This window comes from Vanellus vanellus, assembly GCF_965231255.1.
Source record: "Vanellus vanellus genome assembly, chromosome: 14".
In the NCBI taxonomy this organism is placed as follows: domain Eukaryota; kingdom Metazoa; phylum Chordata; class Aves; order Charadriiformes; family Charadriidae; genus Vanellus; species Vanellus vanellus.
In genome coordinates, this window is record NC_138919.1 from 15,570,464 (window position 1) to 15,584,844 (window position 14,381).

The 14,381-nt window shown below is 56.9% G+C and overlaps 1 protein-coding gene across 2 annotated transcripts; it reads left to right on the forward strand.

Annotated features, from left to right (window-relative positions):
• Positions 1 to 4,777: 4,777 nt before the first annotated feature.
• On the forward strand, positions 4,778 to 9,489 carry ACTB (actin beta). 2 transcript variants are annotated; one of them, XM_082490855.1, is made up of 6 exons: positions 4,778 to 4,873; positions 6,189 to 6,317; positions 6,648 to 6,887; positions 7,419 to 7,857; positions 8,168 to 8,349; positions 8,732 to 9,489. In XM_082490855.1, the coding sequence occupies exons 2-6, from the start codon at positions 6,195 to 6,197 to the stop codon at positions 8,873 to 8,875; spliced, it is 1,128 nt and encodes a 375-aa protein (XP_082346981.1). In that variant the 5' UTR covers positions 4,778 to 4,873; positions 6,189 to 6,194; the 3' UTR covers positions 8,876 to 9,489. The 2 variants fall into 2 exon arrangements, with proteins under 2 accessions (XP_082346981.1, XP_082346982.1); XM_082490856.1 differs by lacking the exons at positions 4,778 to 4,873; positions 6,189 to 6,317 and adding an exon at positions 7,005 to 7,051 and having other exon boundaries at positions 6,824 to 6,887.
• Positions 9,490 to 14,381: the final 4,892 nt, after the last annotated feature.

Here is a 14,381-nt window from a genome sequence, read left to right on the forward strand (position 1 = left end):
AGGGCTTTGCTCTGCTCCGACCGAGCCAGCTCAGCCTGGGGAAGGTGAGAGGGCGGCACGGCTGCCGGGGACCAGGATGGCGCTGGGCAGAGGATGCCCAGCTCCGGCACCGGCTGACGGCTGCTTACCCGGCTGCCTGCAAGGCTGGGAACAAAGCCTTGGTCTCCCGCTGCCTGTGTGGGCTGGGGGACACCGGGGCCAGCATCACGATCTGGAAATGCTGGCGCAGGGATGAGCGCGGAGGGTACGCAACGAAGGGGCGGGGGGAGGACCGGGGACACGGAGAGATGGGGCTGGAGGCAGCGAGGACAGGCACAGTTGGGGGAACGGGGGGAGGAGAAAAAACACTGCTCAGGGCTTCAACCCCTCCAGAAAAGTCCTGTTATGAGGGACAGCAGGCACGTGTCCCCTTCAACCACCTCCACCACCTGCGTAGGGCTGTGCCCTTTCCGACAGCCTCAGCAAAACCTGGCACGGGGTGGCTATCGGTGGCCCGAAGATGGAAAGCGGTGAATTTATACAGTTTTCCAGCGTGGTACAATATAACGATTTACCTTGGTTGTGGATGGGCGGAGATGCTCGATGCACTGCGGACACAGCGGATGGAGGGGAGAACGGTCCCTTGCACACGGAGGTCTGCGGAGGGAAAGGCTTTCGTGGTTTTCTGCAAAAGGCACTGATAAATGAGAGAGAGGGCGAGGATCAATACAGAGGAGCAGGAACCTCGGGGAGGGATGTATGAGTGGGGAGTGATGCTTAAAGGGGGAGAGGAGAGTCAGCAGCTCGTTGGAGATGAGCTAGCATTGGGGATGCAACACAAGCTAGTCAGGAAAAATGTCGGGGTTTGTTTTTCTTTGGGATTTGCCGCTGAACGTGTCCCCATAAAGGGCTGCGGTGAGGCCCCCGAACACCTCCAAAGCGGGAGATGGGCCTGGGGTTCCTGCTTAGGTTTTTACCTCCTGCAAATTCCCGTTGGAGCTGATGCTGCAAGGAGTGAAGTGAAAAAGAGGAAGGCGCTGGGATGGTCCCCATGGCTGCCAAACAGGGGATGTGGCCAGCGCCTTTCCCTCTTCCCCTTGGGGAGCGGGAAGGGAGGGGAAAGGCAACGCTCCGAAAAAAACCTCCGCGATTTGTGCAGGAGGGTGATTTAAAGCCACTAGGCTGATTTCAGAAGTTTCCACTGCTTTTCTCATTGTCACAACAGCGGGAGGGAGAGAACAGGGGCCCGAGCGCACGGCGGGGGCAGTGATGGAGGAGCTGGCGCCGAAGGTGATATGCAGAAATTCAAGCCAGCCCCCCAAAACTGCCAGGATTATTTCCCCCACACTCCTCCCTTTGCCCCTCCTCTCCCCAAAAGTGTGGCAGACGCCGTCTCTGCGTTGACAAAGGGCTTCTGCTCTAGGGGAAGGGCTGGGAGAAGAAGCGAGTGGAAAGGAGAGCTCACATGTTGTCCCACAAGTGCAGAAATTCAAGCCCGGCCGTATCAGCCAGCGACGGGCAGGAGGATCCTCCCTCGGATAGTTTTGTCCGGAGCTGGGGCGAGTGGAACGCCAAGGACAAACAGGGAGAAGTGAAGCAAAACAGAGAAACTTGGGAGGCTGCGATGCGTGCCCGAGGGCAACACGATGGCCCGGCAGCTCTTTGCTCGGTTCCCCTTTCCCTCCTCTCGGCTCTTGCGACACTCCGGGAGCAGCCGGGAGGAGAGCCCCGAGCCGTGGCCAGTGGAGCCGGCTTGGTCCCTCAGCCGGTGCATGGTCTGGGTGGTGAACACGGTGACTGGCTGGTGGCTTCGCTATCAAAGCATCTTCGGGCTGGGAGGAAGCGGTGCTGAGGGCCACATCCTGCCATCCCCACCAAGGCCAAATCCCACTGCCCCCCAAAGCCAGGAGACGCGGGGTCCGGTATTACCGCCCGCCGGATGCTGGCGGATTGATTTGCTTCCTGATTCAGTCCAATAACCAAGAGACGCTAATTGCCCGGTAATTCCCTACCCCACTTAATGGGCTGCCTCCTATCTGTGGCTCCCCAGCCCCGCTCCACCAGACCGGCTCACCAGGATGCAGCGGAGCAGAACATCCCATCCCTCTTGATGCACACCGCATCCAGCTCACCAAGAGCCCCACGAGTCATGGTGGCCTCCCCACCTGGTGCTGAGCTCCTGCTGGTGTTCCCCATCCCAAACCCACCACCCCAGTGCTATCGTAGGACTTTTTCCCACTGCTGTTTCCTGCAAAGCCCTTATCAGCATGTCCGTGGACCATGATTTGCACCCGTGAGGGCCATCAAGGCTGTGCCCATGCCTTGTGGCTCCCCTTGTTTGACGTATAATCTTCTAATTAATAATCAGCCTTTTCAAAGTAGAGCGCAAACATTAATTAATTCCCTGTGAGGTAGGTAATTAACAGTGATGACTCCCATTTTACTGCAAAGGAAGCTGCGATATGGAGATCTTGCACGATCCACTCGAGGTGGCAGGGAAACGACTGTGCAAAGGCAGCTCTGCTCCGGCACTGCCCTGCAGAAACTCCGGCTCACTCGGGCTGGGTCCCCTTCGACCGAGGACTTCCCTCGGGAACAGTCCCCATGTGCTGGAGTATCTCTGCTCCATCACCATGGCCACCTCCAGCGTGGAGGAGATGGCATGGTCCTAAGGTGGCCTGGCAAAGCAGGTCCATTACTACAGCCATCTCCAGCATGTATGGGATGAGGCATGGCCATGGTGTGGTCTGGCAGGGCAGGTCCATCCCCATGGCCACCTCTGTCCTGAGGGATGAGGCATGGCCCTGGAGTGGTCCAGCAGAGCCCACAGGGCTCCTGTCTCTCCTTTCCACACCATCCTCTCCAAAGCACCCATCCGGGAACAGCCATGGTTTTGGGGCACCTCCACCAGCTCCTGGACAAGGTGCTGCTGGGGAAGGGGATGCCATCCTGTGGAAAAGGGCTGCTCCTCATGTGCCCATCCATGCCTGCTGTCCCATCTCCTCCCATCCTCCCCACCCCCCCAGCTAATTGCAAATCTCCATCTCAGCAGGCTTCTGCAGGTTCCTCCTGCTGCTCTCCTCCTTTGTTTGTCCCACAGCAAGGAGCGATGCTGGGAGGGGGGGGGTGATAACGCCTGGGTCACCCCCCCCTTGGCCAGACGCCTGCTGGGGAGGACGGCTGGCAATTCGGGGAGGGGGCCCATCCTCCAGACCCCATCCTCATCCTCACGGTGATCTCTACAGCTCCCTGGTGACAAAGAGCTTCTCCGCACGGGCTGCGAGACCCTGATGGCAGGGCCAGCTCCCCCAGCCCACCCCCCCCACCCACCCCCATGATGCTGAGCGTGGGGTGTCCCACGGAAAACAGGCATTTTTAGCATTTTTTCCCCCCCCAGATTTTAATTTTTACCCCCTCCTGTTATTGCTGTTTTCACACCGCTGAGATTAGACACGCAAGGTCCCCGCGCCAAAGCCTGCGCGCTCCCAACCGGCAACAGATTGCGAGTGGCTCCTGCTACTTTACTTACAGGGCTGCTTAATTAACTTGATTAATCAGCCCGGCGTTCGCGCAACGCTCTGGGGACCGCGAATCCCTCTTGTCGCTGCTGCCGGCTGCTCCGCGGCCGCTGCCCTCGCCTTCGTTTCCAACCCATATTTTGAGGGTAACAGCCAAAAAGGGAATTGCGGAGAGGCAGCGCGGGGGGAAGCAGTCTCCCGCTCCGGCAAGATTTGGACGAAAGCGGAAAAAAAAAAACCCAAAACAACAAAATATTAACCGAATCGCTGCTCCCACCATCACCATCACCACCGCCACCCCCCCCCCCCGGCAGCCCCGGGGGCTTGAGGGTGGAGTGGGGTCCTCCCCAGCCGAGACAGAGCCGGTGGGGCATTTCCATCACCCGGGTACTGCCACCGCGGTGGGGGACACGGCCTTTAGCGGTGCCCGGCGGCGGCCGCCACGTTCCCCGTTCCCCGGGCAGGTTCAAGGGCCGCGGGGCTGGCGGGAGCCCTGTCGCCGCTGGCTGCTGACATCAGCACTGAACTTGGCCCCGCGGCCCGCTCGGGGCTGGGACCCACTGGGGGTTACTGGTGTTTGCCCCCCCCCCCCCAACACCTCCCCATCACCCCCCCTTTGGGGGTGCAGGCGATGGGCCCTCTGCGTGGCTGGGGCGCCGGGCAGCGCTGCAGGCAGGAGCAGGCAGGAGACACCCCCCCCCCAACACACACCCCCGCTCCCCCAAACACACACCGGCAGCACGGGGGTGCCCCCCCGAGGGAGGGGGTCCGGAGGGGGGGGTTTACACCCGCCCGGTTCCCGCACAGCCCGGGGGCGAACCCCGGTGTTGTGTGTACCCTCCACAGCCGCGGGGCTTTGTCTGAGGGTCGCGGCAGTTCCCCTCCGGGGGTGGTGGTGGGGGGGCAGTGGGACCCCCGCGACCCCCCGGGGGGGGTGAACGCGGGGGGGACACGACACACCAAGCCCTGTTCCCCAGCAAAGCACAGTGACACCGGGTTGGGGGGGGGGGGCAGCACCCCAACGCCCCCCGATTTGTTTTGCCCCCCCCCCCCCCCAATATTTTTTCTCTTTGCAGGGCGGGGAGGGGGGGGGGCGGGGGGCGCTGCCGCGCGCGCCGGGCGGGGCGGTGCGCCGGGCGGGGAGGCGGGGCGGCACGAGGCGGGGAGGCGCGGCGAGGACCAATCACAAGGGCGCGCTCCGAAAGTTTCCTTTTATGGCGAGACGGCGGCGGCGGCGGCCCCATAAAAGGCGGGGCGGGCGGCGGGCGGGAGCCGCCGCGAGCTCTGCCTGCCTCCCGCGCGCGCGTGCCCCGCTCCCGCCGCCACCGCCTCCTCGCGCCCGCCCGCCCCGGCTCCGACCGCGCAACTCCCCGAAGGTGAGTGGCGACCGGGCCCGGTGTGTAGGGGGGGGGGTGTCTTTTCCGCCGTTAAATTTGTTAATTCGTTGATATTGTTAATATCGGGTTAATTAAATCTATAAGAAGATGGCGTGGGCGCTCTACGGGGCGCCCTTTGTTTGCGGGGGGGCGGCGCGGTGGGGTGTTTCATAGGGTGTAAAAGGGCATCGCGTTTTAATGAGGGGTTGGGGGGGGGGGAGGGGGTGTTGCTGCTCGCCCGAGGGGGGGGGGGGGGGGGCGCGCGCCCCCTTGTCGGCCGTGGGGTTAATCCGCCTCCTAAGAGGATTGCTGGCGGCCCTGTGTGGGGCCGGGGGGGGGGAGCGGGCGGCTCCGGCTATTGTGTGCCGGGGAGCGGGGGGGGGGGGGGAGAATGGGGCGCGGGGCTTTGTCTGCTCTGCGGTGCTCCCCTCCCCCAGCCGCCGGGGGGGGCGGGGGAGCGGCGTTTAGGGGACCGATGGTTGGGCCTGGGGGCGTTGTCCCCCGCTGGGGAGGGGCGCGGTCCTCATGTCCCCCCCCACTCGGGCACATGGAAGTATCCCCGGTGGTTTTTTCTCGCAGAGGAAGGGGGGGGGGGTGCCGCACCCCCTCCCCAGGGCGAGGTTGGCGCAAGGGAACAAAAGCTGGGTGGGGTGGGGGGAGAAGGGGAGAAAAGCCCCCGCGTGTTCGTCGCGGGGAGGGGAGAAGGCATCCTGCCCGCTCCGGGCAGCGGCCGCACATGTGCACTCCCCCTTCCCCCCCCCCCCCCCATCACCAGCGGATTAAAACGGCGCTGTGGCAATTGCATAAACCCCTCGGCTTTAATCCCACCCGTGCCGCCGCTGTTTGACGGGGCGTAGCCTTGGCTAGCGGGCTGGGGGGGGGGGTGGGGTGTTACTTGCCCACCCCCTCCGTCCCGTCTTGGGGCTGCGGGACAGCGTTTTGCGTTGCCCGAACCGCTCCGCACCGTGCATGACCGGGGGGGGGGGGTGGGCACTGGGGCGTGGCCGCGCGTCCCCCCCCCCCAAAAGCTGGCGGGCGCGGCGCGCGCGCGCTCTTCCCCATCCATTGCCTTTTATGGTAATAACGCGAAGAGGGCGCGGGGACTTCCTTTGTCCCAAATCGGTGAATGGGGGAAGGCGCCGCCCCCTCTAGCGGGCGGCGGCGGGAAGGAAATGGGTGGGGAAGGGGCCCCCGGCGGCACGGGCTGCCCTTCCCCTTCCTCTCGCCGGTGAACGGGGCGGGTGGTCGGTGTGTGACCCGCGGATGCTCATCTGTGCCCCCCCTGTTCCCCTCTCCTTCTCTTCTCCTTCCGCAGTCAGCCATGGATGACGATATCGCCGCGCTCGTTGTTGACAATGGTTCCGGTATGTGCAAGGCCGGTTTTGCCGGGGACGATGCGCCCCGCGCTGTCTTCCCGTCCATCGTGGGTCGCCCCAGACATCAGGTAGGTGGTTGGGGGTGGCTGTTACCGGGCAAAAGAGCCGGGGGGGGGTCTGGGGGGGTGGGGGTTGGTGGAAGCAGTTCCTCTAGAGGCATTGAGCTTCAAGAAGAAATCCTTTTAATTGAGTTTATAACACCAGAAGCTTCTGTGCTGCAACCCAACTGGTGGGGAACAGAGCCTCCTGCAGAGCTTTTGTGCTGGAGCAGTTGGCAGAATGCCTCTCTTGATGGAGTGGGGACAGCAATCGGAGACCTGTCTTGGGGGAAAAGAGGTTATCCCACCCAGTGGGACTTGCCCTTCAGCTGTACTTACTGGTTGTTCTTTGTTGTGCAGGGTGTGATGGTTGGTATGGGCCAGAAAGACAGCTATGTTGGTGATGAAGCCCAGAGCAAAAGAGGTATCCTGACCCTGAAGTACCCCATTGAACACGGTATTGTCACCAACTGGGATGACATGGAGAAGATCTGGCACCACACTTTCTACAACGAGCTGAGAGTAGCCCCTGAGGAGCACCCTGTGCTGCTCACAGAGGCTCCCCTGAACCCCAAAGCCAACAGAGAGAAGATGACACAGGTGTGTAAAACTCCAGAGCTTGGAGCTACAGCAGATGTTGCTGCAGGCCAGCCCTCCTCTTCCATGTTGTCCTCTCTCCTCCTTCACCACTATTCTCCCTTTTTGCCATCTTTACAGGGTTTTCCTTTCCTGACCTGAGTCTCCTCTTTGCTGGACCTTGACAGGTTTTGTTTGCTCTTCTAAGCTGGCTTTCTCTGAGCCTGAACTAGCAACTTGTCTAACTGCTGTTTCTGACTAGCCACACTAATCCATTTACCAGCCTTGAGTGACTGTACTGTAGTTTACTTGGCATTTGTTTTATTCCTTGCTGTGATGTGGATGGGTCTGTGGTGGTGGTGCCCCTGCTCGGTCTCTGACCTGGCAGGTGTGGGTGGAGACCAGGCAAAGATAAGCATGGACTTTGAGGGGGAGCAGAGAGCAAGTTCTCTTATCTAGGGACAAAAGTAAAACTGGTTGCATGGACTTGGTGTAGACATGTAGTGAGAACCATGGTTTCTGCTGTTGACTCAACCCCCTCTTTTGTCTCCCTAGATCATGTTTGAGACCTTCAACACCCCAGCCATGTATGTAGCCATCCAGGCTGTGTTGTCCCTGTATGCCTCTGGTCGTACCACTGGTATTGTGATGGACTCTGGTGATGGTGTTACCCACACTGTGCCCATCTACGAAGGTTATGCCCTCCCCCATGCTATCCTCCGTCTGGATCTGGCTGGCCGTGACCTGACGGACTACCTCATGAAGATCCTGACAGAGAGAGGCTACAGCTTCACCACCACAGCTGAGAGAGAAATTGTGCGTGACATCAAGGAGAAGCTGTGCTATGTCGCCCTGGATTTTGAGCAGGAGATGGCCACAGCTGCCTCTAGCTCTTCCCTGGAGAAGAGCTATGAACTCCCTGATGGCCAGGTCATCACCATTGGCAATGAGAGGTTCAGGTGCCCTGAGGCCCTCTTCCAGCCATCTTTCTTGGGTAAGTCCAACTGCTCTAGAAGACCTGGTGCCTTTCTCTAAAGGGTGACCTAGAGACCGTGGCAGCCGGCTACTGTATTACTGCTGGTCTCTAGCAAGCTCTGTCCTGTCCTACCAGTTAGCCTCACTTTCCCCATGGCCTAAAGCTGTTCATTTGAGAGACTTGGGACAGTAGAACAGGAGATTGAGCCTGTCAGAGCTATGGCTTTGTAGTGCCCACACGCTGGTCTCTTGGTTGCCCCTAGTAGCTCCTCATCCTTCCTTGGTTGTGTTTGAGCCCTTGCTGACTTGAGACTGCTTCTTCCTCACAGGTATGGAGTCCTGCGGTATCCATGAAACTACCTTCAACTCCATCATGAAGTGTGATGTGGATATCCGTAAGGATCTGTATGCCAACACAGTGCTGTCTGGTGGTACCACAATGTACCCTGGCATTGCTGACAGGATGCAGAAGGAGATCACAGCCCTGGCACCCAGCACGATGAAAATCAAGGTAGGATGGAGTGGAGTCAGGGGAAGCTCTCAGCACCCCTGTTAATGCTTGAGTGTGGGTGGAGGAGGGTAAGCTGAACTGCTAGAGAAGATAGAATCCGTACTGCTGTGTCTGGTGCAGCCTCCATGGCCTTGCTCTGGATAAGATGGCATCTACCCAACCATATGAATAATGGGATTAGCGTAAATAGTGGCTGCAAAGCGGGGAGGAGGGAGGTGATGGGTGTGTGAAGTTGTGTCTTAAGCCTGTTTTTGAACTTCACGGTATCTTGGCCAAGGCTAGATAAGGGAACTGGGCAGCTCCGTCTTGCAGGGAGGGCTGTGCGTGGGCAGTGAGCATAGTGTGACATTGTGCACCTGACTGATTCCTCCTCTTCCTGCAGATCATTGCCCCACCTGAGCGTAAATACTCTGTCTGGATCGGAGGCTCCATCCTGGCCTCCCTGTCCACCTTCCAGCAGATGTGGATCAGCAAGCAGGAGTACGATGAATCCGGACCCTCCATTGTCCACCGCAAATGCTTCTAAACCGGACTGTTACCAACACCCACACCCTTGTGATCAAATGAAACCCATAAATGCGCATAAAACAAGACGAGATTGGCATGGCTTTATTTGTTTTTTTTTTGGCGCTTGACTCAGGATTAAAAAACTGGAACGGTGAAGGTGTCAGCAGCAGTCTTAAAATGAAACATGTTGGAGCGAACGCCCCCAAAGTTCTACAATGCATCTGAGGACTTTGATTGTACATTTGTTTCTTTTTTTAATAGTCATTCCAAATATTGTTATAATGCATTGTTACAGGAAGTTACTCGCCTCTGTGAAGGCAGCAGCCCAGCTCGGAGGGAGCCGATGCCAGTTTCTGGTGTTAGGTTATAATTGCTTGTCTGTAAATTATGTAACCCAACAAGTGTCTTTTTGTATCTTTCCGCCTTAAAAACAAAACACACTTGATCCTTTTTCTCTTCGATTTGTCAAGCAAGCAAGCGGGCTGTGTATCCCCAGTGATAGATGTGAATGAAGGCTTTACAGTCCCCTGCAAGGGTCTAGGAGAAGCGGTGCCAGTATGTGGGGGAGGGAGGGGCTACCTGTACACTGACTTAAGACCAGTTCAAATAAAAGTGCACACCATAGAGGCTTGACTGGTGTCGATTGTTCATTTTTCCTTCTTCCATGCCAATTCTTGACAGTTACTACATGCTCCCATCTATCCTCGCCAGGCTGTGCAGATTGGCTATCTGACTGGTGCTGGGGGCTGTCTGGTGCGCAAGCCAGATGGCTCACGGTGATACAGTGGAGATGAGCAGAGCTTGCCAAACCTGCAGCTCTCCAAGGCTGGAGCTCTCCAGATACTGCCCGTGTGTGCAGTGAGGAGCTGCTGGAGAAGCTGGGCTTAGTTTGGGGATCTAACAGCGCCTTCTGATATGCTGCCTTGTGTGTGTGTCTCATTAGTGCTGCAGTGTGACTAGTTTTGGCCTGATGAAAGCAAGTGGGGTGGTGGTACCTTAAACAGCTGCCTTCCCTTTTAGCTAAGGCTCCTTTGGCTAGTCTGCAGCCCTCCTCCATGGCTCATGGGGCAGTGTCCCCTTTTGTCCCTGCACCAGGTGCCTGAGCTTGTCTGTCCTCCTGGTTTGCCCTGGGAGAAGGCCTGGGCTCAGGCTGGGAGACTTGCACTCTGTCAGGCTGCTGTGCTGGGTGGAGCAGCTTTCAGGTGAAAGCAAGAGAAAGTCTTCTGTGAAGTGGAAAAAAAAATTAACTTGAGAAGACAGCAGGGCTGCTGGGCTGTCAGCCGTGGCTGGGCAGGGCTGGGCAAAGGGTGTGGGGAGGGAGGAAGCTCTGGCAGAGTGAGTGACACCTACAGCTCTAGGACTTTCTGTGGGCAGTGCAGATACCTGCCTGTAGCCCAGTCTCTGCCAGGAAGGAGGTTTGCACAGTGCCATGGCTCTGTCCACATCCTCTGGGCTTCTGAACCTTCTCTGAAGCTTCAGCCTTGTTTGATGGATCAAATTCTCCAGTTTGATGAAAATAGCAGCCACAGCAGGGACCCTCACAAAGCTGTGCTGGGACACTGTTGGGCACAGCAAAGCCTGGGGCCACAGCTGTGGAAAAGAGGAGACAGAGGGGATCGAGGCTGCCAGGTCAGGGATCAGGGAGACGCAAAGCCAGGTGACACCGCACATTGCCAACTCAGGCAGACCAGACCTTGGAGCCTTGCTCACAGGCGTGCTGGCTTCCCAAGGCTCCTCCAACCTGCCTGGCTTTGAAGAGCTAATGGCTGTGATTGTGTCATGCTCCCAGCAGATGAAAGGCAGGGAAGAGGCTCCATTGGCTCTTTAATCCTCTGCCTGGCCGGATCCTGCTCTGGCATCATGCTGTGTTCAGGGTGGACCTGCCGGTTTCTGTCCTTCATCTTCCCAGCGTCCCTCCTGGCTGCCCCAGGTGCAGTAGGAGCCTGGCAGGGCTGTAGGTGCAGACACTGGCCTGGGTAGACGAGTTACTGGAAGCACCAGTTTGCAACAGGGGAGGTGAAACAGGTTGGAGCAAGGCCCAAACTGGGCTTATAACCTGAGGTCTTTGGGGAAATGGGGTGAGGAGGAAGCAATGGCAGCTGCTGGGGAGGGAGCTGGTGGGAGCGGAGCAGGAAAAAGGCCGGGAGGCAAAAAGAGATGATGGTAGAAGGGAAATGGGGTGCCTTTCTTCAGCCATTCCCAAAATGGTCCCTGATTACTGTGGAAAAATGTGTTGAGATGCAAAAACCAGAAGAGATGATGGTGGCGGTGAGGGAGAAACCACAGAGCAGCAAAACGCCGGGGGCAGAGAGCAGCGGGCAGAGGTGCAGGCGTAGGGAGAGGACAAGCGATGGGGTGGTGTGGAGCCACTGGGAGAGCTGGGCTGATTTTCATGTTCCAGAACGCAGCAGATGAGGCTTTCTGTTAGTCAACGCTTTGCAGGGTGGGGTTTTTTCTCCTTTCTTCCTATTTCACTTGCTGTTCCAGGCAACCAGCCCCCCAATAAAATGAGGCTGAGCCTTTCACAACCCTTCCCGATGCCTCTCAAGTGCGAGGCCATGGCGTGCACAGCTCCTCTGCAAGCTGCTCCAACAAGGCTCAGTTTATTCCTCCTCTGGGCCATTACATGCTGGAGAAAAGAATGTGGTGCCGGGCAGGGAAGCCTTCGAGCATTACTCACCGCTCCCGACTCCAGCAAGCAGGGGGGGACCCCAGGGTGGTTTCCTCTCAGGAACGCCAGGCGCTGGAAGAGGGGGGATTTTTTATTTTCTTTTTAACTGCAGATTCTCCATCATCATGTTTCGGAAGGTTTGGTTCACCCCTCGCTGTTTCACAGAGGTGGGGAAATGCCGAGGGGCCCATCACAGGGAGGGCGGTGGAGGAGTTGGTTTAGCCACCTCCTGGTTCTTGAAGCCACCAGCAGTGGGGAAGGCTCAAAGGAGATGATGTATAGGGCATAAGCAATCCCCTGGCTACCACCTCCTCCTTCTCTCCAGCACACAAATAACCAGGGGTTGTGGGGGCACCAAGGAGGTTTAAAATGGCCACCCACGGGCCCAGCTGAGCATGTCCCCCCATCTGGCTCAGCGTTGGTGATGTACCAGGATTTCTCAGGCTGCAAAGACAGCGGGACTCAGCCGTAGATCTTTGCAAGCCACCCAGCCCTTTCTCACCTCCTTTCAGCTGCCTGGGGGGAGCCGGCTCAGCTAAAGGGAGCTGAGCAAACACATTTTATGCCTTTTCTTCCTCCAGTGCTCCCAACTTTCGCTCCTGCTGGAGACAGTCACTGGCACTTCACCTGCAATTAGCTGGTGACCTGGAAAGTCACCTCGCTGAGCTGCTTATGGAATCAAGCCACCGCCAGGAATTAGTGATGTCCTTGGCAAAGGAGATGGTAGCGGCTCTCGGGATTTAGCCCTGAAGGGCCTCATTGTCTCTTAGCCGTGTCAGGGAGTGTTGACCAGAAACAGTCCCAGTGTGGGCGGGGGGGTCCTGTTCTCTCGTTAGCGAGTGTGTGCTGCTTCAGGAGAGGTGCCAGCTGGCTGCATGCAAAAGTCCCAGGAAATCCCAAAGCATTCAAACAAAACTGGCCTCCTCGCAGAAGTCCCCTGCAAGGGTGCAAAGCGTCAGCTTCAGAAAATGGGCTTTCTGAGGTATTGGTTCATGGATGGAACTGTGGGTATCGGCTGTGCTTGGGGGCAGGAAGACTCCTGGTCTTTGAAGTTGGTCTTTGCAGAGGGATTGCTGACCTGGAGCCTGCCCTGACTTGTATTATACCCATCTGTAATCTACTTTAGCAGGCCTTACTGTACTAAACCGTATCAAGTATTGAAAATCACTTACAGCACTGGAGCTAACTGTTCACCCAAGCTCACCAAGTGCTCTGGCCACAGTAGTCCAGCTGGGCTTTAGTCATGCTGACAAAAAGATGAGATGTCCAGACTGTATCAGTCATAAGAAGAATCAGAGAGAAATGACCCAAAACTTTCAGAGAGAAAAATATAAAATCAACAGGTCAGCCTGGCCTTGAGCAGTTAAGAGATTTCTGTCTCATACAGAGCAAAATACCTTGATACTAGCATTAATTTGTTTGTTTGCCCTCCTGGACTGGGACAGCATGGTATGTGCCTACCTTCTTTGACCTAAGGAAATTGTGTATTAGTCATAAGATGAACAAAGTCTGCCCTGAGATGGCCCAGCCCTGAACTGAACCATCCTCACAGAAGGTTCACAAGTGCCTACACTGAGAGGAGCGCTCCTGAAGCAAGGTGCAGCAGGGAGGGTTCCTCCTCTCACCGGCTGGCCACCTCCCAGCCACCATTGAGAGAAACTCCACAGTTTGGTGTAGCTGTTCATTTCCTTCCTCTTTTACCGCCCATCTGATGTCCTGCTGCTGTCTTGTATTCAACCTCCATGTCTTAATCTACACTGCCACATTGCTCATTTATTTGGTGGATCATGAGTCCAAGTGCAGCTCCTCTTACAAACTGCTGTGAGCCTGGTTTCTCCGCAGGAGGTTCTTATACCTATCTCTGTTCCCAGCTCTTACTCAGGGTTGTCAACTGCTGTCTGGTCCATGTATGTCCCCTGGGCTGGAGAGAAGCTGTGGCTAGTCCAAACACAGGCTGCTCTAGCCGATCCGGATCTCTGGGCAGGGTTTTACTCTGCTTATGGGCCTTGCTGATGATTTTATTTACCATTTGCATTGGAAATAAAGGTCTCCTCCACCCTGGTCTCTGCTTTCCCTGATGACTGCAAATATGGTAGGTTGGTATTTTTCCCAGATGTCAAACAAGTCGGTCTTGACTGAAGGGCCTCTGGATTTAATTTGTCATTACCTTCTATTTAAGTGAAACACATGACAAACAAAGCAGGTACAGATTCTCTTACTGAGGCTTTCCCTCATTTAAGGGCTGAGGAGTTTTCCTCTTCAACTCCAGAGCCTTCTCACAGGCCCAGAAGCGAAATAGGTAATCAAGAGGCACTTGATATTTCTAAGTGAAAACCCCAATCTACCCCTAATCTAATTCATGGCCTTAAATGGCAACAATCAAGCAGTAAGCAAACAGCAACCTATTCATCTTCCTTTGTGGGTCATCTTTAAAACACATTTTCTATGAACAAAATTCCCGAAGCATACACGTAACTGGAAATTCCAGCGCTCCGGTCCTGTCTGTACTTGAGATTTGGGATGAGGAGCTAATAGTAAGAGTGCTGAGCCAGCTGCTCCCCTTGGACGTTGCTGTGTGCCATGGCTGTGCTTGCAGCAGCCCTGGATGACTTCTGCACGGCCCCTCTGTGCATCAGCACAGCAAAGGATCGTATCTCGCACCTGCAGCCAAAACTAGAATATTTAGCCTGGCTAGAGCCCAGGTTGATGATTGTTGCATAGGTGACCAGTGAACCTGAAGCCGATGGGTTTATATTTAGGGTTTTCCTGGGAGGAAGGGGGTGGTACCCGCAGCCCCCTTGTTAGCACCAGTGCTCGTGGATGTCCTGCCCTCTGACCCCCGGCTTCTTCCAGC

Excerpts from the sequence above, each read along its gene's own strand:
- ACTB (XM_082490855.1), top strand. The coding sequence starts at position 6,195 with ATGGATGACGATATCGCCGCGCTCGTTGTTGACAATGGTTCCGGTATG. Across the intron at positions 6,318-6,647 it reads TGGGTCGCCCCAGACATCAG|GGTGTGATGGTTGGTATGGG; the intron begins GTAGGTGGTTGG and ends TTTGTTGTGCAG. Across the intron at positions 7,858-8,167 it reads CTTCCAGCCATCTTTCTTGG|GTATGGAGTCCTGCGGTATC; the intron begins GTAAGTCCAACT and ends TCTTCCTCACAG.